At 53.1% G+C, this 21,131-nt stretch overlaps 8 protein-coding genes across 8 annotated transcripts; 6 read left to right on the forward strand and 2 right to left on the reverse strand.

Annotated features, from left to right (window-relative positions):
* The first annotated feature begins 603 nt into the window (after positions 1 to 603).
* On the forward strand, positions 604 to 2,924 carry BJX68DRAFT_240888 (putative MFS multidrug transporter). Its single transcript, XM_071040755.1, has 4 exons — positions 604 to 626; positions 804 to 1,224; positions 1,332 to 2,352; positions 2,410 to 2,924. Exons 2-4 carry the CDS (start codon positions 820 to 822, stop codon positions 2,727 to 2,729), a joined length of 1,746 nt encoding a protein of 581 aa, XP_070897278.1. The 5' UTR covers positions 604 to 626; positions 804 to 819; the 3' UTR covers positions 2,730 to 2,924.
* A 929-nt stretch (positions 2,925 to 3,853) lies between these two features.
* Positions 3,854 to 4,783, forward strand: BJX68DRAFT_268666 (4a-hydroxytetrahydrobiopterin dehydratase; the record flags this gene model as incomplete). Its single annotated transcript, XM_071046147.1, has 5 exons — positions 3,854 to 4,003; positions 4,075 to 4,137; positions 4,190 to 4,338; positions 4,406 to 4,613; positions 4,694 to 4,783. The coding sequence occupies 5 exons, from the start codon at positions 3,854 to 3,856 to the stop codon at positions 4,781 to 4,783; spliced, it is 660 nt and encodes a 219-aa protein (XP_070897279.1).
* A 633-nt stretch (positions 4,784 to 5,416) lies between these two features.
* Positions 5,417 to 8,642, forward strand: BJX68DRAFT_125259 (peptidase family M20/M25/M40 protein). Its single transcript, XM_071036186.1, has one exon. It carries the CDS (start codon positions 5,825 to 5,827, stop codon positions 8,150 to 8,152), a length of 2,328 nt encoding a protein of 775 aa, XP_070897280.1. The 5' UTR covers positions 5,417 to 5,824; the 3' UTR covers positions 8,153 to 8,642.
* Positions 8,643 to 9,787: 1,145 nt separating this feature from the next.
* On the forward strand, positions 9,788 to 11,225 carry BJX68DRAFT_240894 (nucleoside phosphorylase domain-containing protein). Its single transcript, XM_071040756.1, has one exon. The coding sequence runs from the start codon at positions 10,045 to 10,047 to the stop codon at positions 10,990 to 10,992; it is 948 nt and encodes a 315-aa protein (XP_070897281.1). The 5' UTR covers positions 9,788 to 10,044; the 3' UTR covers positions 10,993 to 11,225.
* Positions 11,226 to 11,390: 165 nt separating this feature from the next.
* On the reverse strand, positions 11,391 to 13,103 carry BJX68DRAFT_240895 (Sec62 family protein translocation protein). The gene is made up of 3 exons (XM_071040757.1): positions 12,560 to 13,103; positions 11,954 to 12,507; positions 11,391 to 11,902 (listed from the first exon to the last, which is right to left on the reverse strand). The coding sequence occupies exons 1-3, from the start codon at positions 13,005 to 13,007 to the stop codon at positions 11,711 to 11,713; spliced, it is 1,194 nt and encodes a 397-aa protein (XP_070897282.1). The 5' UTR covers positions 13,008 to 13,103; the 3' UTR covers positions 11,391 to 11,710.
* A 104-nt stretch (positions 13,104 to 13,207) lies between these two features.
* BJX68DRAFT_240897 (Lectin C-type domain protein) lies at positions 13,208 to 15,255 on the forward strand. Its single transcript, XM_071040758.1, has 2 exons — positions 13,208 to 13,344; positions 13,397 to 15,255. Exons 1-2 carry the CDS (start codon positions 13,282 to 13,284, stop codon positions 15,128 to 15,130), a joined length of 1,797 nt encoding a protein of 598 aa, XP_070897283.1. The 5' UTR covers positions 13,208 to 13,281; the 3' UTR covers positions 15,131 to 15,255.
* Positions 15,256 to 15,608: 353 nt separating this feature from the next.
* BJX68DRAFT_268671 (uncharacterized protein) lies at positions 15,609 to 17,882 on the reverse strand (the record flags this gene model as incomplete). The annotated part of the gene is made up of 3 exons (XM_071046148.1): positions 15,609 to 17,423; positions 17,472 to 17,663; positions 17,709 to 17,882. The coding sequence occupies 3 exons, from the start codon at positions 17,880 to 17,882 to the stop codon at positions 15,609 to 15,611; spliced, it is 2,181 nt and encodes a 726-aa protein (XP_070897284.1).
* A 404-nt stretch (positions 17,883 to 18,286) lies between these two features.
* On the forward strand, positions 18,287 to 20,045 carry BJX68DRAFT_240900 (NADPH-adrenodoxin reductase). Its single transcript, XM_071040759.1, has 3 exons — positions 18,287 to 18,599; positions 18,650 to 19,084; positions 19,132 to 20,045. Exons 1-3 carry the CDS (start codon positions 18,303 to 18,305, stop codon positions 19,996 to 19,998), a joined length of 1,599 nt encoding a protein of 532 aa, XP_070897285.1. The 5' UTR covers positions 18,287 to 18,302; the 3' UTR covers positions 19,999 to 20,045.
* Positions 20,046 to 21,131: the final 1,086 nt, after the last annotated feature.

A 21,131-nucleotide genomic window follows, 5' to 3' on the forward strand; every position in this document is an offset into this window, starting at 1 on the left:
ATAAACGGCCTGGACGAACGCGGTCTCTGTAATTTGCTGCGGGAGAGGGGAATTCAATTCAGCAGATTCAGTTACATCTCATGTACATCGATTGTCTGTAGTAGCTACGTCGACAGTAGTACACCGAAAAAGAAAAGACAGAAGGAATCAACCGCCAAGCCGCGAGATCTTCATGGGCGCTTTGAAGCTTGAAGTGGGCTCGAGAGAGAGATCGTCATCGCGGACCTGTGGTCGACCACAAGTCAAGCGAGTACCTGGGCAATCGGTTTCATTCAGGTTCAAGGTTCTGGAGTAAGCGGAGGAATTCAGAGTAACACTGGCGCCCCAGGTCTGGCCATGGCTTGGGCGGCGTTGGCCGTTCCTTCCCCTTTGGGGGTTCTTGCCTCTCGATCACAATTATGATGACAGGCTGGCTCTCTTTTTCCTTCCTTCAGTGGCTCGCTCTTTTCTTTCCCCTCCCAACCCTCCTTCAACCCCTCGACCCTTTATCTTCTCGTCATTTCCCCATCATTTCTTCTTTGTTTTCCACCTTCCTATTCCTCTACACCTCTCTCCGCACTCGACCACTCCCAGTGTTGATCCTTTCTTCATTCATCTGTGTGACAGATTCCTCAACCAGTGTCTATGTAAGTCTTCGATTGTTGTAACACTTTGTCTGCATTGTGTTGCTTCTGCTGCATCACTGTCCCTCCTCTTGTGTTGCTCTATCTTCCGCTACCTTCTTCCGTTACCTACTTCCCTCTCTCAACCTACGCTGTCCTCACTGTGCTTCGCATTCACCTGAACTCGCTAACTGGCGTCAGTGGTGAATTGACCAAGATGGCCTCGCCCATCTCGGAGAAGGACGTGGAGAATCCACAGAAACCCCGCGAGTCCGAAGCCTCGTCTTCCCAGGAAGATGCCATCCTCCAGGCCGACAAGGAGAAAGCAGGAGGTGACGACCTCGAGAAGTCTCAGGTCCCCCATGCTCCTACCCTCGGGGCCACCCTCCGCCAGCTCGAAAACAAGCCGGGCGAAAAAATCGAGCTGACCGAGGATGACTGCTACGACCAGCTCGGATATGCCTTCCCCAGCTGGAAGAAGTGGATGATCATCTCCGTCATCTTTCTTGTCCAGACCTCCATGAACTTCAACACCAGTCTCTACTCCAACGCCCTCACCGGCATCTCTGAGGAGTTCAACGTCAGCATGCAGGCCGCCCGCTGCGGCGCAATGATCTTCCTTGTCTTATACGCCTTTGGATGTGAGCTCTGGGCTCCTTGGAGTGAGGAGGCTAGTCTCCCCTTTCCCCGTTGTTTTTGTGGGCTTTGAGGCTAATATGATCGATATAGATCGGCCGCAAGCCAATTCTTCAAGCTAGTTTGTTTTTGGTCAATATCTGGCAACTCCCCGTGGCTCTGGCACCGAATTTCGCTTCGATTATGGTTGGACGTGCATTGGGCGGTCTCAGTTCCGCAGGCGGCTCGGTTACGTTGGGTATGATTGCCGATCTGTGGGAGGCGGACGACCAGCAGTATGCTGTTGCTTGTGTTGTGTTCTCTTCTGTTGGTGGCTCTGTTATTGGTCCTGTTGTCGGTGGTTTTGTCGAGGCGAACCTTGCGTGGCGCTGGAACATTTGGATCCAGCTCATCTTTGGAGGCGCTGTTCAGCTTGCCCACCTTCTTCTTGTCCCCGAGACTCGCACGACCATCTTGATGGACCGTATTGCCAAGAAGATGAGGGAGAGTGGCGAGAACCCGAACATCTATGGACCCAACGAACTTGTTCCCTACCGCGAGCGTTTCTCAATGGGTGAGATTCTTGCCACTTGGATTCGTCCGTTCAGGATGTTTGTGACCGAGCCGATTGTCTTGACCCTCTCGCTGCTCAGTGGGTTCAGTGATGCACTGATTTTCATGTTCATCCAGTCCTTTGGGCTGGTGTACGACCAGTGGGGCTTCACTACTGTCACCAAGGGCTTGTCTTTCCTCCCGATTCTCGTGGGTTACTTCATTGCTTGGGGTTCCTTTATTCCAGTGATTAAGCGCAACATCCGAGAGAGGCGTGAGAAGCCTGACGACGAACAAGCCCAGTACGAGTCCCGTCTCTGGTGGTTACTCTATACTGCTCCTTGCTTGCCTATTGGTTTGATTGGTTTTGCCTGGACCAGCCTTGGACCCCCCGTTCACTGGATTGGTACCATGGTTTTCTCTGCTATTGTCGGTATCGCGAACTACAGCATCTACATGGCCACTATCGATTATATGATCTGCGCTTATGGTCCGTACTCGGCCTCGGCCACTGGTGGGAACGGCTGGGCGAGAGACTTCCTTGCTGGTGTTTTGACGATTCCTGCCACGCCCTTCTTCCAGAGTAAGTGACACATCTCCCAGCCACATCTCAATCAGCTTGATACTAATCAACTTGCAGACATTGGCGGCGAACATCACCTTGAATATGCATCCACTATCCTTTGTAAGTCACAGAGCCTTGCTCGACATAATAATTCAACTAACCGGCATAGTTTGCATCTCTTTCATCTTGGTAATTGCGGTGTACGCCATTTACTGGTACGGCCCAACACTTCGCAAGCGGTCACCATTTGCACAGCAGCTCTCCGACGCAAGGGCCGAACTTCAGAGCCATGGCGCAGTCCACACCGGCCGCCTATCGCGTGTCCCGACCACTTCGCGGGCGAATTCATTTGCTCGGTCTCAGCAGAACCTGCGGATTCGCCAGACGCTGGGTAGCCGTCAGAACAGCTTCGCAGCATCTCGTCCCACCTCTCGCACTACCTCTGCAAGACCAAGCTTCTCCGCCGAAGCATGACGACAGTAATCATGCAGTAATGACTTACGCTAATTCAACGGGTGTCTGGCTCTGAAATGGAGATACACCACAGCAGTATATGGAGCCACACGGGATTTGTTCTGTTAGGCTTTTTTACCACCTACTGCGGTTTCTCTGTGGATGGATTTGATCATCCTCGTTATTGGCGCCGTTCAATCTCTTTCCTGGTTTTCTTTTTCTCAGTTATTTGCATGGGAGGGCTTCGTTCTGCATCTACAGGTTTCTGCTTCTTTTGCATGTTTCCCGTTTCTCAACGTGGTCCTTGTTTTCAAGATGCTATTCGAGGAACCGCGATGACCGTGTGGCGTGTTTTGATTCAGTTTCATCTGGCTCGTTAATTCCCCAGCGAATCGCGTTCAGCAATTTTTCTCGACCTGGATTCCAACTATGCTCTGGGGTTTCAACTAGTTTTGTGATTGCTCTTGAGATCTGGCAGAGGCCTTAGCTGTATCATGAAACGATTAAAACTCATTCTGATCGTCTAGAGCTCTTGTAGCGTAGCATTACTTTCGTTCTTAAAAGTGTCTCAGAGGGGCAACGCCCTGGATTGGTACAATATAATAGCACCTTCGATCTAGGGTAGGCCAACCCATCGTACGCCTACCATTGTCCAGTAACAAGTAGGGTATTGGTAGATATCTACCGATAATAGCAGCCACCTTAAGAGTCGCACCCTCTACATGAAGGCTGCAATCAAATCTATCAAAGACATGAACGCGCATCTCGAACTTCCTGGTCGAGGGTCACGTGATGAACACAGTGACGCTGTGAAACCTTCCCTATGTTATTCGCAGAAGCTCAGCATCCTCGAGTGCCGAGATACTCCATCATGAACCCCGCATCCAAGGGCTGCCTGCGCCTTCAGAAACCGCTTTTTTCTCTGCGGCCAATGCGTAGTGTATACTACTCAGCTCTTCAACAACACGCACCAGTTCAGCATCGAACGCTACGGACGTGTGCTTTTTCGAAGCTATATTCTCGAGCGCAGCCATCGCACGGAACGTTTACCCGGAGAGCCTCAACCATGGCTTCTGAGCCTCAGTTTGCTGACGGCATTGACCCCGAGCAGCTTCGCCCGTCCTTGAACGCGCTACAGAGCAATGGATGGACCTTGGACGAGGATAAGATTGGCATCAAAAAGACCTTTTATTTCAAATCTTATTTCAAGGCAGTGGTATGCTTCTCCATTCGCACTCAGTCAACTCCGAGTATTTCTCTAACGAAGCTAATATCTTTTGACTGCAGAGCTTCGTCAACGTGATTGCGTCACAGAGTGCCACCAAGAAACATCATGCCACAATGACGATTGTACGTTGATCTTGCTCTACTCCCCGCTCATACCATTAACAACAGCCCGCAGAGATTCGGATCAGTCGATGCACACTGGACGACTCACCACCCTCGAGGCCTTACCGATAAGGACACTTCGATGGCGCAGTTCTGCGATCAGGCGGCGGAGTTGGTGGGCGTGGTGGAACAAGGACAAGGCCTTAAGTGTGGGCCGGGGGCGTAGGCTGTGTGCACTGCGATGGTTATCCAGAGGGTTGTAATTAAGCTATGCTGCTACTAATATTAGTGTTCTCGTTTTTGGGACCGACATCAACTCTATGCACAACGCAAAAGTCCGGGGAGAAGGTTCAGATGAGTCAGCGTCGCGTGTTGTTGACTCGTGGTTGACGATCCCCGAATCCAAGGTGCATGATGTTCTCGTCAAGCACTGCTTCGAATTTTCGAAGCTTCCGTCGGACTGTCATATGAAGCTGGCAACGCACAATGAATCCGAGGTGAGAGACTGTGAGGTGCCGGTCAACCCGCAGCCTCTGGACCAAGTCTCTTGTGGCTCGTGCTGATCCCCCTTTCACAGACGATCCAAGACTCTGGAAGAAGCCAGACCAACAGTGGCAGTTATCTCATTGGCCTGGTTGGAGGATTGCCGACTCTCGTCACCAGCTAACGCAGACTAAAAATCCTCGCAACGGAAAACCGTTATTCAAAGTGGGGCTCCTCGAAGCTGATTCAGGGGGTTTCGCGACCCAGAGCCCCTCGACAACAACGATGAAGCTTCACCCGAGGCCTCGACCCCCTCGAGTCTCCATCTCCAGAGAGACCACTTCGGCTCCAGTTGAGCCACAAAACACAATAATGTTGCGCACCATCGCCAGCCTTTCGGCTGGTCCATCTAGATTCTTAGATCTCGTCCGCGGATCGTCCAGTTCCACGGTTCTTAGGGGATCCGTCGGAACAGTTTCAGACTTGATCACAAACAAGCCTAAGTAATTTAGTCTCTTCTAGTCACTGCCCAGCAGTGGATAGGATTGGGCTGTTCACTTAATCTCAGCATTAAGAACAGACCAGTCATTTCATTTCCTGTCCTCCAGAGTGGGCAATTTCCTTGTCAGTCTCTCTTGATCTTTTTCTCACTCTCGTGGTCCTCTTCTTTTCTCTTCCACACGCGCGCTCGCTTGCCGTCTGTTCGTCTCATTCCTAGTCCTCGGCGCATGAACCAATGTCGGCAATGGAATTGCTGAAGACTACTGGCGCATAGTCAGACCAGTCGTTTACTTTTCACCTCGTGGCCGAGAGCCGGCTTTTCTGCACCGTGCACGATCCTTCGTTACAAAGCTTCCCATTCAATTCCGCACATCTGATTCAGTCTCCGAATCCAAGGCAGTTCTGACCTTGTTCATTCTCTTCAATTACCCTCTGGTCTTCCGGGTTTCGATTTCATAATTATTCGACTTATTGCTTTACTACTACTGTTGTGACGACATCAACGATCGCTTCCCTCGATGTTGTCACTCCAATGAATCGCTCCCTCTTACACAGGCCCTGTTACAGCTCCTCTCACCCACTCCCTTCGTTGTTTCACTGCCATACATTATACAACCGACGTCGTATGCGGTGCGAGATTGACATTGGTATATTTTCCTTCTGATTCCCGTCAACCTCGAAAATATTCTCCGCTGCCAGGCTCCCGCCAAAGAATCACGCCATAATGGCATTCAACATCAAAGCATCTCAACCTTCTGTGAGCGAACGACGAGGCCACCAATTGACCCCCTTACAGACGAACTTCAGCCGACCAACCTCTCAAGTGATAAATATCGCATCGCCGCGGGTACAGCGTCCAAGACCGACAGATTACGACAATGGCCAGGCAGAACGAGTTCCATTGCAACCTGCGCGTGTCAAGCGACAGTCATCCCGTTCTAGTCTCCGGCACATCTTCAGCCGCGAAAAATCTGCTAGGAAATCAACCGACGCTAAGCTTTCCGGCATTGAAGAGGTTCAGGACCCGGTAAGCCAGGCTCCGGCTGGATCAACCGCGCCATTATCGCCAAGATCTTGTGATACGCCGCGGGCATCAGCCTCCAATTTCCCGCCAGAAACACCTACCCAGTCAACAGAATCTCGAGTCAAGCTGCAACAGAAGCATAGGTCGAGAACAACTGGTGAAGAGGATTCTACCGTGGAAGATGTGACATGGAAGCCGCCACCACTCTTCAAGGCTTATCCTCAAGGCCTGAAGCATGCGACTCTCCCAGCCCCGGCCCTATCAGGCGATGCTATTATGCGCTTACATGCCCCATTCAAGGCAAAAGGGACAAGTCTCCAGGACGATGATCAACAAGTCGGCCAGCCAGCAAACGAAGAGCCTTCGGAAGATTCTGTGGCGCGCAAGAAGAAGCTTGACAAGGAGAAGCAAAAGTACCTGCGTGCTCTGTCCGACAATATCGAGAAGACCGAATGGACCCGCAAAGTGTATATTCTCGCCACGTCCGGATATATCTTGCAATACTCCGGCGAGGGCAAGCATGACAGACTACCCGAAAGAATGCTCCTCCTCGGACCCAAGTCTGTGGCATTTGCTAGCGATGCGATTCCGGGCAAACATTGGGTGCTGCAGGTATCCCAGGGGTCCGAAGAGGATAGTAGCACAAACCCCCCTGAAACACCCCGGCCACTCTTCTCGCGCTTTGGGTTTCACAGAACCCACGCTCGGCGATTAGCACGGAACTTCCTTCTTGTGTTCGATGACCCGGATGAATTGAGCTCCTGGTTGCTGGCTGTGCGAGCGCAGATTGAGTCACGCGGTGGGAAGAAATATGTTTCTGAAAAGGTGTTTGATGAGGGTATGGAGAGCCAACTACGGACGAAGCCTAGCATGCGGCAAATGGTGAAGAAGGATCCAAACCGAATCTCAACAGCCTTTCTCCAGCCACGGCAGTCAATGGTCTTTGAAGACAAGGATTCGAGTGTCGGTGAGCAATCGCGTCGGAGTTCGTACTATTCAGTCCACCGGTCGATGGCAATGCACCCAACGCCAGGGTCTCGCTCAGGGTCAGTTTCCACGGCTCAAACAGAGGCGACCAACGGGGAGGATTCAATCCGCATCCCACCTGCACTTGCGTCACCGCCACTACCTGATAGCAGCATCGTCTCAGAAACAGCCTCCTCCGTGACCGGGCCGGTCAGCCCTACGTTTTCGAGCCCCAAGAAGCGGCAGTCGATGTTCCTACCCCAGTCAACGAATTCGGAGGCTGCGGAGATACCTCGCGCGCAGTCTACGGTACCTGATGCTCATTTTCGAAGCGCCTCGCCCCCCGCGCCGAACTTTAGCGTGCCACTTTTCAGCAGGAGATTCGCAGCGCGGCAGGAAGCCCAGCACGTTAATCACTTGCCATCTGTTTATGGCGATCATCGGGATGACACCTCGATTGATGCCGTCTCCATGCTTTCTTCCCCTCCACAATCTCCGGCCCGGGAAGTTTTTACAAGTATGCAAATGGATCCCCGCGATCAGCGGCAACCACTGGATCGCCGTGACCAGGCGAAGAAACAGCTCCGCACTTCAAATTCTGAGGATACTCTTGTGAATGCCAATTACAATCGGGACCGCAACCGTCTCCGGTACTCTCATTTGCCGGAGCATGTTACGATGTTTCCGGGCCCTCCCCACTCTCAACGTCCGGCTGCTCCAGTCGCTCCGGGTGGTGTCAAGTCAAGACCAATGACCGCTTCACGTCCATCCAAACCCTCAATCGCGGAGAATACACCAAGCCGTCCTTCATCTGTTGTCATGTCACGACGTAAGAGTCTGAACGGTCTCACCATCGGGCCTCCATCTGCGCCTCCTCCGAATTGTCCTCTGCCGAAGATACCATCTGCATTCATTAAGCCCTCACCACAATCCTCATGGCCTGACCACTCTCCGCCAATGTCTCCTGTCGAAGACGCCGAGAGGAGAATCGCCACTATCACCCCAATTGACGCCACGCATAGCAATCTCCCACAAGCTTTACGAAGCGCGATGTCCAAATAAAAGCATAGAGCGTCGGCATCCTCGACCATGATTCATTATTACCACCTTCCTTGAAATTATCCTCACTCATTCCGCCACCGAACATTCTTCCCTCGCCACGGCTCGGACAATCTCACGGCATGCATATATCCACAGCGATCTAGCGTTCTTTCATTCCCCCTCCCTCCTTCCCACTAATACCTCTCTATATCTCCTTATCTTTTTGCATGATACCATACCATACATACCATCCATATCCACATCCCCACCCCTCCACGATCACGCATTTGACATGTCGTATCATGGCCTCTCCTCATTCGTTGACTCTCGAGATATCCCGCGCTGAATGCGTCTGCGTCTTGTTTTGATTCTGGGTCTTTGCGTTCTTGTATAAACTTATATCTTTCTGTGTACGTCTTTATTGACTAACTAAAAATTCTGGCATCACGTGGGGTTGGGCTCGGGATTAGGGATAGACTTGGATTAATAGAAGAACTATACTATATCATACTATTATTATACAATCAGACAGACATGTTTCGAGTCTTCTGGCCCGTGTCTCACGGGGCCTGAAAGAATGTAAGTGCAAAACTCCTACCACGTTATCTAGTAGTACTAATCTTAGCCGAAGCAGGTGCATTCCTCATCTCAACTTTGACGAGTGTCGGCCGAGGCTCTGATTCTGCTATACCATACCGACGCCTCGCCTATCGGGGCCGGCCAGGAAGAGCCAACGTGGGCGCCGCTAAAAAGTACTCTCTCAGCAGACCGTTATCATTGAAGCAAGTGCTTTGCTGGCTGGCATCGGCTTTGGACAGATATGCTGTGTTGGATGTGGGCGGATCCGCGGCCGTTGTTGAAGTAGGCTACGGGGTTCGCTGTGAAGATAACTGCCGCAAAGCTTCCTCATACGATGCCGCATACAGCCCAAGACGACGAAGTTATAATCCTCCAGTCTGCAACGGCTCAGTAAATTCTGGGCTAAGGTACGCAGCCCGCCACGGGACGGGATCCTGCACTGTGCCATTCTCAGAAGTGATGGTGTTGTATCGTCTGGGTAGAATGCGAGACCTCCATAGAAGACTTCCAAGTATCCTTGGTGTTCTAACGCGCCGCTCCGCATCCACATGTCTCAACCTGCATGAGGGCTTGAGCTTTGCAACAGAATACCTGCCGCAAATATTGTGGGATACTCGACAACCTCCTCGCTGTTTCTGGTGGCAACGGCCGACAGTTCCACGGTACCCCCTTGTCTCATTGAGGAGCAGTTCGTTCGCGATGTACAACTTGGACGGCTTGATCCCGTCTATAGAGAGGTACAAGATCATATGGGAGTCTAATGCAGAGGCTAACAGCCTCTTAGTAGCCCGACCTCAGGTGAAATCATGTCGACAACGGTACCCTTTGTTTCGGGGATCGAGGCCAAGGCTGAATTGTGCTTGGGTTGATTCTCCAGTTGGCAGCCTCGACAAGGCTGAGACCCGCGGACGAATCTCATTCTTTCCCGATATGGTTAGCCCTGCGTACTTTGGGCTTCGTGGGCTTAAACTACATGATTAGGCTACTTTCGTGCGTGTCCACGTCCCTGAACTGATTTATCGAGGCGCGCCCCCAAGCGCGGGGTCGGCTTCAGCGGCCGCGAAAGCAATCCCGCTCCAGCTGAAGAATCGTTTCCCACGACCCTACGGTGACCATGGCCCCTCTCTTTAGCGATCGTGCCAAGCTCTCCTGCGATGAGTACACAGTCGCCTGGCTCTGCGTCCTAGACTACGAATATGATGTCGCTACAGCTCTTCTCGACGAAGAGCACGACACCCCATCTAAACCCCATAACGATCCTAACTCCTACACTGCCGGGCGAATTGGAGGATACAACATCGTCATTGTCAAATCTACCCGCATAGGGTCGCCAGATGCCCGCACAGCCGCTACACACATGTTCCGAACCTTTAACAAGATACGCTTTGGGTTGGTGGGCATTGGTGGTGGCGCTGCGGATGCCCCAGGATCGTACGACCCGAGAAACTCCACAGCGGATATCCTTCTTGGGGATGTCGTTGTTAGCAAACCCGAAGGAAATTATGGTGAGTTTCCCTTTTGGCTCTAGGCTGAGATGTGATATAGGCGGAGTCCTACAGTACGACAAGGGCAAACGAGGACCCGGAGGATTCAAGATTGAGTCACACATAAATAGCCCACCAGACCTACTCATCTCTGCTATCGACAAACTCTCGCAGGATTATAGGTTCAAGCGAGGGAAAATGGCGGAGTACATCGAGGAGGCACAGTCAAAGCTTGAAGCCATGGGCATGAGCCACTTTAGCTTCCCGGGCCGCCATCATGACATTCTGTTTAGGGCAGAATATAACCATCCCAACGAGAATGAGGATCACTGTCAGAGCTGTGATAGCGCTCAAATCATTCGAACATTAGCGTCCCGAAATGATCCAGTTGTCCACCATGGGCTCATCGCCTCTGGGAACACTGATTGTAGGGACGCACACATGCGGGCTACCATGCGACGTGACCACGAAGCCATATGCTTCGAAACGGAGGAGGCTACCTTGATGAACAACTTTCCATGTCTTGCAATCAGAGGCATCTCGGACTATGCTGATAGCCACAAAAATGACCTGTGGCAGCCGTATGCGGCTCTAACAGCGGCTGCATATGCAAAAGATCTCCTGGGGTTGATGGAGCCGCAGGAGATTGTAGGCGCAGGGATGATACTGAATGAGGGCATGTCTAACCCACGCTTACTGGGAGGAGGGCCCCGAGAAGATCGGATGTTGGAATACCAATTGAGTGACGGCTCAAATGTACTCGGAGGTTATGCTAACGTGGCACGCGAGGTGCAGTGATTGATAGGGTTGAGCACATGCATGAAGTACATGACATGAGCTACCGCTACCGGCTATTTTACCATCCATGCTGGGTCAGGCTTTACAGGAAGCGGATGCTGATGCTGGTGCTGGTGGGGGAGGATATAGATGCCGACTGTGGCGCTGAACCGTCCCCGGCTCTTAAGGGCACTGGGCAGGGAAAGGAAAAGACTCGGGTTCCACCGAAGAGAAATGTCCAAGTGGGGCTGGGGCGAGTGCAACCCTCGGCCACAGTCAGCCCCCTTTGTCTGGGGTCCATAATATATTATTCCGGAATAGTAATGGTGTTCGTGCTGAGTTCGAGTTGTGCGTGGTCGGGGCCAGACGACGAGAATTAAGACAGACAGAGATGAAGCCGACAGGCTAAGTTATCCAATGATGTGATGACGCAAAAGGGTGCATCATGAGGACAATCGTATTAAGACTACACCAGAACTCCTTTCCAAGTCCAGAGCCCGTAGGCAAAATGTTCCTAATCATCCGACTCAATAAAGAAGTGAGTTAGGGCACAAGAAGAAACAAAGTTTAAATCAAGTACGGATTGGAATTGAAGCAGGGAATAGGTGAGAAGTAGCTCGTAAAATGATTTTTGTACGCAGATAATGCAAATGTCAAAGCCAAAGCCCAAGTCAAAGGATGGCAAATGCGCCTGAAGGGAAGAGAAGACATGATGCGGCGCAGTGCAGTTCTATAACGTTCATTCCTCCGTGACTTCCTCGACTCGCGGGGCGAGATTGCGCTTTACCGGGCCGGCTGCGTCGGATGTTGAAGCGGTGGTTGCGGTTGTCGTTGCTGTCGGGGCGGATTCTGTTGTTTGAGCAGGGGTAGCTGGGGCTTCGGATGCGCCTTCTGCGCCCTTCTTGGACTTCTTCTTCTTCGCTTTCTTTGTCTGCGAGCCTCGTTAGTCTGAACAGTTATAATGAATCATGGATCAACCTACCTCTTGCCAACCCCACAAGGGCTTGAAACTGTCGAAGAAACCAACATCCTCAAATAGATTCGGGAAGAGCCAGAGACCGGGCGGCACAGCAAAGACGGTGATGCAGAAGAGAATAAGACGGAAGATGGCCATGGCGAAGAACAGGCCCAGCAGGCCCATCATGCCCACACTCAGATACCACACTCCCTGTCGGAGCATGATAGGCCAGAGAGGGAAGAGTACGACTGCGAAGATACCGGCGACAACAGCAGCGGCCATGGCCTTCTGCTTCCACTGGGGTCCATCGTACAGCCAGACGTAGTGCATCATGGGGTCAGCTTCTTGGTGTTGTTCGATCTTGACGGTCCAGAGGCCCTTGACTCGCTTCGCGGGCTTTGCGTGGCCGTGGCCGGCATGAGGGTCGATTTTGGAGACGCGGAGAGCGAGGATGGACAGGGGTAGGAGCTTGAACACGTTCTCGGCGGAGGCGCGGTCTGTTACTGGGGGGAGGAGAGGGTTCTTCTTTTGAGCTTTGGCGTATGCGGGAGACTCGAGGGCCCGAATAGCACGTTTCACTAGACATAACGAGTCAGCACTGTTGGTGACGAAGCTCCAGGTCATAGTCACCTTTGAACATATCCTTTCTCTGGCCATCCAATACACATGTTCTTGTCTTGAGGTTCTGTGATCGTAGAAACTGCGCGACAGCGATCGCCTTGGGGTTCTTGGGGTTATTCGGGTTAACAGGGACCTGCTGCGTGTGCTGTTGCGGTCCTGGCTGCGGCCCTTGTCCAGGCGGGCCTTGCTGTCCTGGCTGTGCGGCACCACCCTTTCCCTGTGCCTGGAGTTGGCGCTGAACTTCCGCGGCTTTCTGCTGGGCGGCAAGTGCACGCATCCTCAGCTGCGCAACATACTGCTCGGTTGTGACACCCTGCTTAGCAGCCTCTGCGTTCAACTGCTCGCGCTGCTGCTTGGCGAAGTCCTCGGGGCTCATTCCTCGCCTGGCCGCTTCAGCAGCGAACTGCTGTTGCATGGCGGCGATTTGCTGAGGGGAGGGTTGGCCGGGGGCGGCCATTGTGAGATGAATTCGGTACCGAGGGTATATGTAGAAAGAATCGAGACCGAGATGTTGAACAATGGAGAGTAGAGTAAAGGTTTCAAAGCCAAGTTGAGACGAAAGAAGTGGACGTGGAAATGGGGAAGTGGCCAGATAAGACCCCAATCGGCCCCTGACCGCCTTTGGCCTCTGCTTGCCCTTCACCCCGAACCTCCGACGTCAACATCTCACTCGACGACGCGTGTGCCGAGTTATATATACGCTCCTTTGATGATTAAGGGTCCGCGCCCTGATGTCCCTGAAATTTGACCCGGATGACTCTTTGCTGAACTCGTCCTGGGCCACAGTCCTCCTGGTGAGTCGCAGATGTGCAAAGCGCCCAAAATTTGAGTCTAATACCATCGCAGAGCGAACGAGATGTAGCCGGTCAAGTCCCAATTAACTTCGTTACCACCTCTGCCATCTCTTTTCGGGCAGCCTGCTTCGGGGACAACGTGTTCGAGAGATCCGCCGCCGAGAAATGCCTCTCCAACCTGATCGCCGTGGGCTACCGACGCTTCAACCTCGATGTATACTGGTCGACTGAGCTCCGGCGTTGGCTTCTCTGTCCGGTCTCGATTCCACAAGATGTTCGCATAGTGACAGCCTCGCCGGATGCGACTCCGACATCTACTGCGGCAGTCTCAGAAGGTACCGTTATTGCGGAACGCGACGAGTCATCGGACCGACTCCTCTACAAACTCGGTCCTTATCAGTGCTCGGATGACCTCGATCTACCAGACTTGCTCGACATCTTCCAGGATTTCTTCAAAGACACAAATTCTGATCTAGTTATATACTTGAGATACCTGTCTCTCAATCTCCATGTTGCAGCCGATCCCACGTCCCCTAACGAACCGGCCTCGACTGTCACTGGCGCAGAGCTTCCGGTCGGTTCCGAGCGCGCGAGCCATGTGTTGAAAGACAAACTCGGATCCTATATTTACACGCCCTCGCAGCTATTTGAAGACCGGCGTGATTTGAATGGCTCGTGGTATGGGGTTGATGACGCGTATAAGCCAATTGTCCAGTACTTTACCATAGAGCGAGACGCTGAAGGTGTGCAGAGCACGCCTGACGGTTGGCCGAATCCGAAGTATATCCAACTGGCAGCTGAGCGACGACTGCTAGTTGAGTATGGCTTGGTCGACCCGCAACTGGATGACTATGATCTGGCGGCAGAGAACGATGTTATATTTTCCCCTGGATATCTGACGTCCACGGTCCCTGTTTCAACAGCAGACGATGGGAGTCTGGATTCTGGCTGTATATACAACGCAGACGAAACCGACATCGCGAGCGTCAACGCATCCTGGGCTATATCAAGCCGGATTCCACTCCCTAGAAATCTCAGTGATGACCAGTCCCTCCGGTACATTTCCGACCTTGTCATAAACTTGACTGCGTGCGGAATCACCTCAACACTTAACAACACTTTGTTCGGCGACACAGCCGACAACACCCCAGACCCCTACCGAAACCTCACACTTTCCTCCTCGTGGGCCTGGGCCGCCGGCCAACCCATCGACCCAACCGCAAGCCGCGACTCTGCATTCTCAGACGATCTCCGCTGCGCGGTAATGGATCTCTCCGACGACGGCCACTGGCACACCGCAAACTGCAGCATGGCCCGCCGCGCAGCCTGCCGCGTCGACGACCAACCCTTCCGCTGGACCCTCTCACGCGACCCGCTCTCCTACGCAGACGCCTTCAAAGAAGCCTGCCCAGACGAGGGAACCGCCTTCGCCGTGCCCCGCACAGGCCTCGAAAACACATATCTCTACCACACCCTTCTCTCGCAACCAATCGATCTGATTGATGCCGCCTCTGAGGACCCGCTCCTCCACGAAGTCTGGATCGATTTCAACTCCGTCGATGTAGTCACTTGCTGGGTGACTGGGGGTCCCGACACGACGTGTCCGTATAGCTCGGACCCGGACCAGCTGGAACGCCGGACCGTCCTCGTCGCTGCTATCGCGGGTATTGTTATTTGCATAATCGCCGCGCTGACACTCTTCGTCAAATGTAACGCCAATAGACGAAACTCCAGAAGGAATCGGAGAATTATTCAGGGGTGGGAGTATGAAGGCGTGCCTTCTTAGAATTCTTTTCTTTTTCTCTTCCTTTTGGTTTCTATTTTCCTGATACTATTCTTACTCGAGCCGCAGTGCTCATTTTGATACCCACTTACTAGTACCTGCCAAACCTTGGATTAATCCAGAACTGCAATTTTGACTTGTGATGAGAGATTTGGTATTCATTCGTTCCAGACTAATATTGTCCTATCTACGCCAAACACTAGGTACAAAAGTAGTAGAGTGAGTATCACAAAAAAAAAAGGTAATTCGAGCCCAAATCCATCGCAAATCGCATAGATATCCCAGTGCCATGAAAAATCCATCCATCAATCAATACCAATCATCCTTCGTCGCAAAATACATTAGTCGAATGTCACATGCAACATGCAAAACCCATAAATCGATCGAGCTTTTGCTCTTGCCTTCTTTCCTTGATTTCCATCATTCCTTCCTGTGGACAAGCCGGTCTTGTCTCGGGTATCAATCGATCACATCCATCACATCAAAGCCCCGCAAACCTCGCCCATCCCGCCGCGCGAATCGGCGACGAAGAGCCGGATTTCGCATTCGGACTGGCACCGACACTGGTAGGCGCACTCCCATTCGCAATCCCACCACCTCCACCAGTAGACTTCATCACATCAATCCCACCTCGACCCTCCTCCGCCATCTTCCCACTAACGTCTCGTCGCCGTCCCACACCCAGACCGGCGATATAGTTCCCATACGACGAGCCCTGCACGCCGCGACGGGCAAAGTCCGCTCCGGAGTTACTGACTACGCGGCCCTTGCGATCGCCTTCTGAGGCGTTGGGGTCGAGGGCTGCCATTGGAGTGGTGTATTCTTCGGCTTCGTCAACGTGCTTGAGGGGACCGTAGGAGGAGTGTTTGTCTGTCTTGCGCTTGACGAGTTTTGTTTTCTTGGTTGAGGGTGATTGTACGGGAGCCGCTGCACCGAGAACGTTGCGCAGGCCGGCCTTGCCGTCCATTTCGCCGTAGAAGTGGCTGTCCTTTTCCGAGGTGTCGAGAGGGGGCACTTTTGTCTTTGTCGGAGTGGGCGAGAGGTTAGGGATATCACCGAGGACCATGCGGGATGGCGTCTTTTTGATTTCGGGCGCGGACTCGGGGAGGATGGGTTGCGGGGTTGGAGGGTTTAGGGCGAGCGGGTTAACCTTGAGTGTTTCGGCTATGGAGTCGTCATCGCTGTCGTGGTGGTCGTGGAAGATATTGATGCGGTGGTCGCCAATGTCACCCTCGTCCCTGCCATGGTCGTGGTCGTATAGGCCGTTCTTGCGTACGTTGTGCGAGTCGTCTTCAATACCGTAGTACTCGTGCATCGCGAGGGATTCGTACTCGCCGCGCAGATCTTCGGAGATGGTCTCGCTGATGTCCCAGCCATACTTTTGCGCCAGGCTCATCCAGTCGATCATGCCGTTTGCTGATGCCGGTGTTTCAGCGCGGCTGTAAACCGATGATGGTTCGCGCGGAGCCGGGTGCTCGTTTTTAGCATCCTCGACTGGCGAAGCGGAGCGCGAAGAATAGGCAATCCAATTATCCGAGGCGGGGCTGACACATTGAGAGCGGTTTGGGACCTCGGGCGAGGGCTGGCGGACTGGAGTGCTACAGGGGATGGACGAGGTGGAGCGGGTCACAATGTCATCGTTATGCAGTGGGATTTCGTACGTGGTGTCCTCGAGAGTGTTTGCGCGGTACTGGAAGGGCATCTGCGGTATGGAAGACTGCGAGCCTCCTCTCATCTTGGTCATGTCAACCGGGACGCGCAATGAGTTGTCCTCTGAAATTGAGGACTTGGCTCTGGTGTGCGTAAATGGAATCGTCCGAGGAGCGCCGATCAATGGTTGCGCGGCTGACATGGTCGGGTCTAGAGTAGAGCTGCTAGCATGCTTTTCGGCTATCTCTGATTTTGTGCGCTTGTGCGGGCGCGCCGTCAAGTTGTCTTCCAAGGGGTTGAGGTCAGGAGGGAGCTGCGCGATCTGGCGGAAGATGTTGCAAAGCCAAGCGGAGATACCAAGCGAGATCAAGTGGAGGCCTCCGTTGATAACGCTAAGGAAGAAGGTTGCCTTTGCAATCGTCATGATAACGTCGACGTCAGTGCTTAGAAGCGTTTGCCAGCTGTAGGTACTCGAGTTATACTCCATGTAGCCCAAGTACGCAGCGAAGCCATAGAATGGTACCAGTCCGAGATCTAGTGTCGATGCAAAGAGCATATAGCTGGCTTGTGAGGCAGGAGGTCTGGTGACTGGAGAGCGGCATAGGTGGTAGATGCCGTAGATGGTGTGGAGGATTGCTACTGCGGGCTTGGCCAGGTCAGCATGTTCTGAATACTCTTCCTAGGGTTAACTTACTGCAACGCGAACAATCCATATTATCGAAGTAGCAACACCTTTGATGACAATGGCGCAGAACAAAGAGCCCAGCGCGCCAAGCAGCTCAAGGCCTCGAAGCCCCAATTGTACCCTCCGCCCGTAAAAGACCTTGCCCTTTGTCCTTGGGCTCATCGGAGTCCAGCGCGACCGGCCATCGGGAAGATTGGAGTACTGCGATGGTTAGCGCATGCCTTGACGAGCAAGTAGTATGCATACCGAGTCCGGATGACGGTTAAAGTTGACCAACGGCCCCTTGGGCTTGGGCTTCGGCGCAGGTCGAGTCCAGCTCGACTCCGTGACGGCCTTTGGGTTGAATGGACGATCGGTCGGGCCCTTGAACCGGAAGGCGTCCGGGTGGCCGTACATGTATGGAGGAGACGAGTTCCCCATGTTGAAGCGTTCGCCCACGCGAAAAGCGGGGGAAGCAGAGGAATGCGACAAGCGAAGGGCAGACGGAGACTCTGGCGGGTCTGGAAGGAATGGAAGAATCAGGCACAGGAATGACAGACGGGAACGAGGGAGAGGGCGACGATAAATCCCCGAGAGCTCGTGCAGGACCACGTCTCTATACAGCGTCAATAGTTAGGTAGTGGCAGGGAGTGGAGAGAACCAGAACCAGAACCAGAACCAGAACAAGAGGCGAGCGTGACTTGTGAGGCTGAACCGGCGCCGGAACCGTCAACAGTGGCCCGTTGTTGCGGCAACCAGAGCACGGCGCTTATCGATAAGGTCACGTGGCTTGCGTCATCCGAGGTCGGCTTCACGATCGCCTGGAATATTTTACACACTTGGACAAGAATTCCCCGCAAAATGAGTCTTCAGCGTGCGCCATATATCTGTGCGCAATGTACGTCTCGCGCTCCACGGCTGTTGAGCGCGGCAAAGCGTCATCTCTTCTCGCAATTCCCCCAACGCCGACAATATAGCCAGGCAGTGACGGACCGGCCGTTCCGCGTTGCGGTTGTAGGCTCCGGGCCTGCTGGTTTCTATGCAGCATATCGTCTGCTGGCCAAGGTAGATAATGCCGTGGTTGACATGTACGAAAAGCTTCCTGTGCCGTTCGGCCTAGCAAGATACGGTGTAGCTCCTGACCATCCGGAAGTCAAGGTATGCCACAAAGTCGACAATTTAGACTCGAAATGACTAACGCGGGACAGAATTGCGAGGACAAATTTACAGAGGTCGCAGCCTCTCCACGTTTTAACTTTATTGGAAACGTGGAGTTGGGCGCATCCCTGCCTCTCTCAGTGCTCAAACCCCACTACGACGCCATTCTGTTCGCATATGGCGCTCCAAAGGATAAGAAGCTGGGTATTCAAGGAGAGGATGCCCTGCGCAACGTCTACTCGGCTCGAGAGTTTGTCGGCTGGTACAATGGGCTGCCGGAGCATAGAGATCTCGCTCCAGACCTTACCTGTGGAGAAAATGCAGTCATCGTCGGCCAAGGTAATGTCGCACTAGACGTTGCTAGAATCTTGCTATCAGATGTGGATCGCCTGCGTCAGACGGACATTACAGACTATGCGCTGGAGGAACTCTCTCGAAGCAAGATCAATCGAGTCCGAGTCGTCGGCCGACGAGGACCACTACAGGTATGCACGACCATCGCGACACGTGCCCACTGTCTAACAAATACCAGGCCTCCTTCACCATCAAAGAAGTCCGCGAACTCCTCCAACTCCCATCCGTCTCATTCGACCCCATTCCGAAGGACCTCTTCCCCCCAGAAGACACCATCGCAGCACTCCCCCGCGCTCAAAAGCGCCTGATCCAGCTCCTCGCCAAAGGCTCAACAAACGACCCAAGCACAGCCACCAAATCCTGGTCGCTCGACTTCCTCCTCTCCCCCGAATGCCTACACTGGTCCCCCAAGTTCCCGCACCGCCTCTCCCACGTCCGCTTCTCCCGCAACCAGCTAGACCCCGCAGACCCTTTCAGCCCAAGCTCAAAGGTCTCACCAAAGTATCTCTCCAGCGGGAAGCGCGCGCAAATCGACCTTTGCGCGAATACATTCTTCCGCAGCGTCGGGTACAAATCGCTCCCGTTGCCGGGCCTAGCAGATATCGGCGTGCCGTTCGATGATAGCCGCGGTGTTATCCCGAACGATGGCTTCGGACGCGTCACCGTGCCTCTCAACGCGGAGGCAGGAACCCGCGATACACTCCCCGATGGATCGCTGATCTCGCACCTCCCCGGACTCTACTGCGCCGGGTGGGTTAAGCGCGGGCCAACGGGTGTAATCGCCACGACGATGACAGACGCGTTCAGCACGGCGGATGCCATTGCCGCAGATGTCGCGCAGAACGGTAGTTCCCTGCTTAACCCGAATGAGGGAACGAGTCTTGGATGGGAGGGTGTCCGGCCCGAGGCGGAGCGGCTCGGTGTCCGGGCGACGAGCTGGGAGGACTGGGAGCGGATTGACCGCGCGGAGCGGGAGCGGGGTGCGCAGAAGGGCAAGGTCCGGGAGAAGTTTGGGCGGGTTGAGGAGATGTTGGAAGTTTTGTAGAGATAAAATGTATAGTAGACTAGATATATATACCATTCCACTCCTGCAGCCAACCATTCTTGGGCTACCATGGGGTCCAAGACGGGTTACTTTTCATGTCTCCTCTAGCTTCCCACAGGCTCAAAGCACTCTGTAGAGCATAAGCAACACGACGAACCACTGCATTTTACCTATGTGGCTAACATATAGATTTGGCGGGTGGGTGGGTCACCTCGACTAGTAGATTCCAATCGAACCTACTTGAGGAATTTTCTGACTCGCGAGGTATTCAGACGAGGTCTCGTCCTTATTTGAGAGACCGGGTCGCGACATGTTTCAAAGGACGGAAGTTGTATTCTAGCCTGTGATGCTGACTGCAATTATCAATTGGCATAGAGTGGTTAATAAAGGTACAAATACGAGTAGTTTGACGGTCTAGGGTGGGTTCTTGATGGTACATAGGAGAGAATACCATCTGCAACTGGCCATTTAAATGATGGCTTTGCCTCGAGATCTTGTTTACGGTAGAAGAGGTTAGAAATTATTGAATAAAACTGCTAATATCATGAATCCAACTGTGCACCACTATCATACCCAACTAGCCAGACCCATGGGAAAAAAAAAGGCTCACGAGATTTATTTACTCGTACAGATGCGCAGAAACATGCTAGGCTAGCATACATGTATACATTCCCCGGGCAAGACCTGAACAGCAAATCGGACGAATAGCCAGCGCTTACCTTCCGAGTCAGCCTGCAGATAAGAGAGTCCCGTCGGTCTGGCGTGAAGGATCATTGTCTCGACGGAATCGGTCCGGAATAAGCACCGAGTCGCCTGCGGAGTCACGGCGCTCTTTGTCGCTTCTCATAGCGTGCCCAGACTGTTCTTAGACTGCCATATTCCAAGAGAAGCGCCCCTTCTATAGTACGCAATTGACGGATTTAGGGCTTTCTAGGGCGATACGGGGCTCGTATAGGGCTAGGAAGCTTGTCTAGCCCGTTGAGCGCAAGGTGGTTATAATCTCGTTATAGTTATCGCTCAGCGAGGCAGTCCTTTTGAGTCTCATTGGACTCACCCTACGGGGGAGCAACTTGCTTATGGCAGGCAACCACAGCACCTCGTGCCATGTCCAAATATCACCAAACGAGGGCCTG

This window comes from Aspergillus pseudodeflectus (genome assembly GCF_044049435.1).
Source record: "Aspergillus pseudodeflectus strain CBS 756.74 chromosome Unknown BJX68scaffold_32, whole genome shotgun sequence".
Classification (NCBI taxonomy): domain Eukaryota; kingdom Fungi; phylum Ascomycota; class Eurotiomycetes; order Eurotiales; family Aspergillaceae; genus Aspergillus; species Aspergillus pseudodeflectus.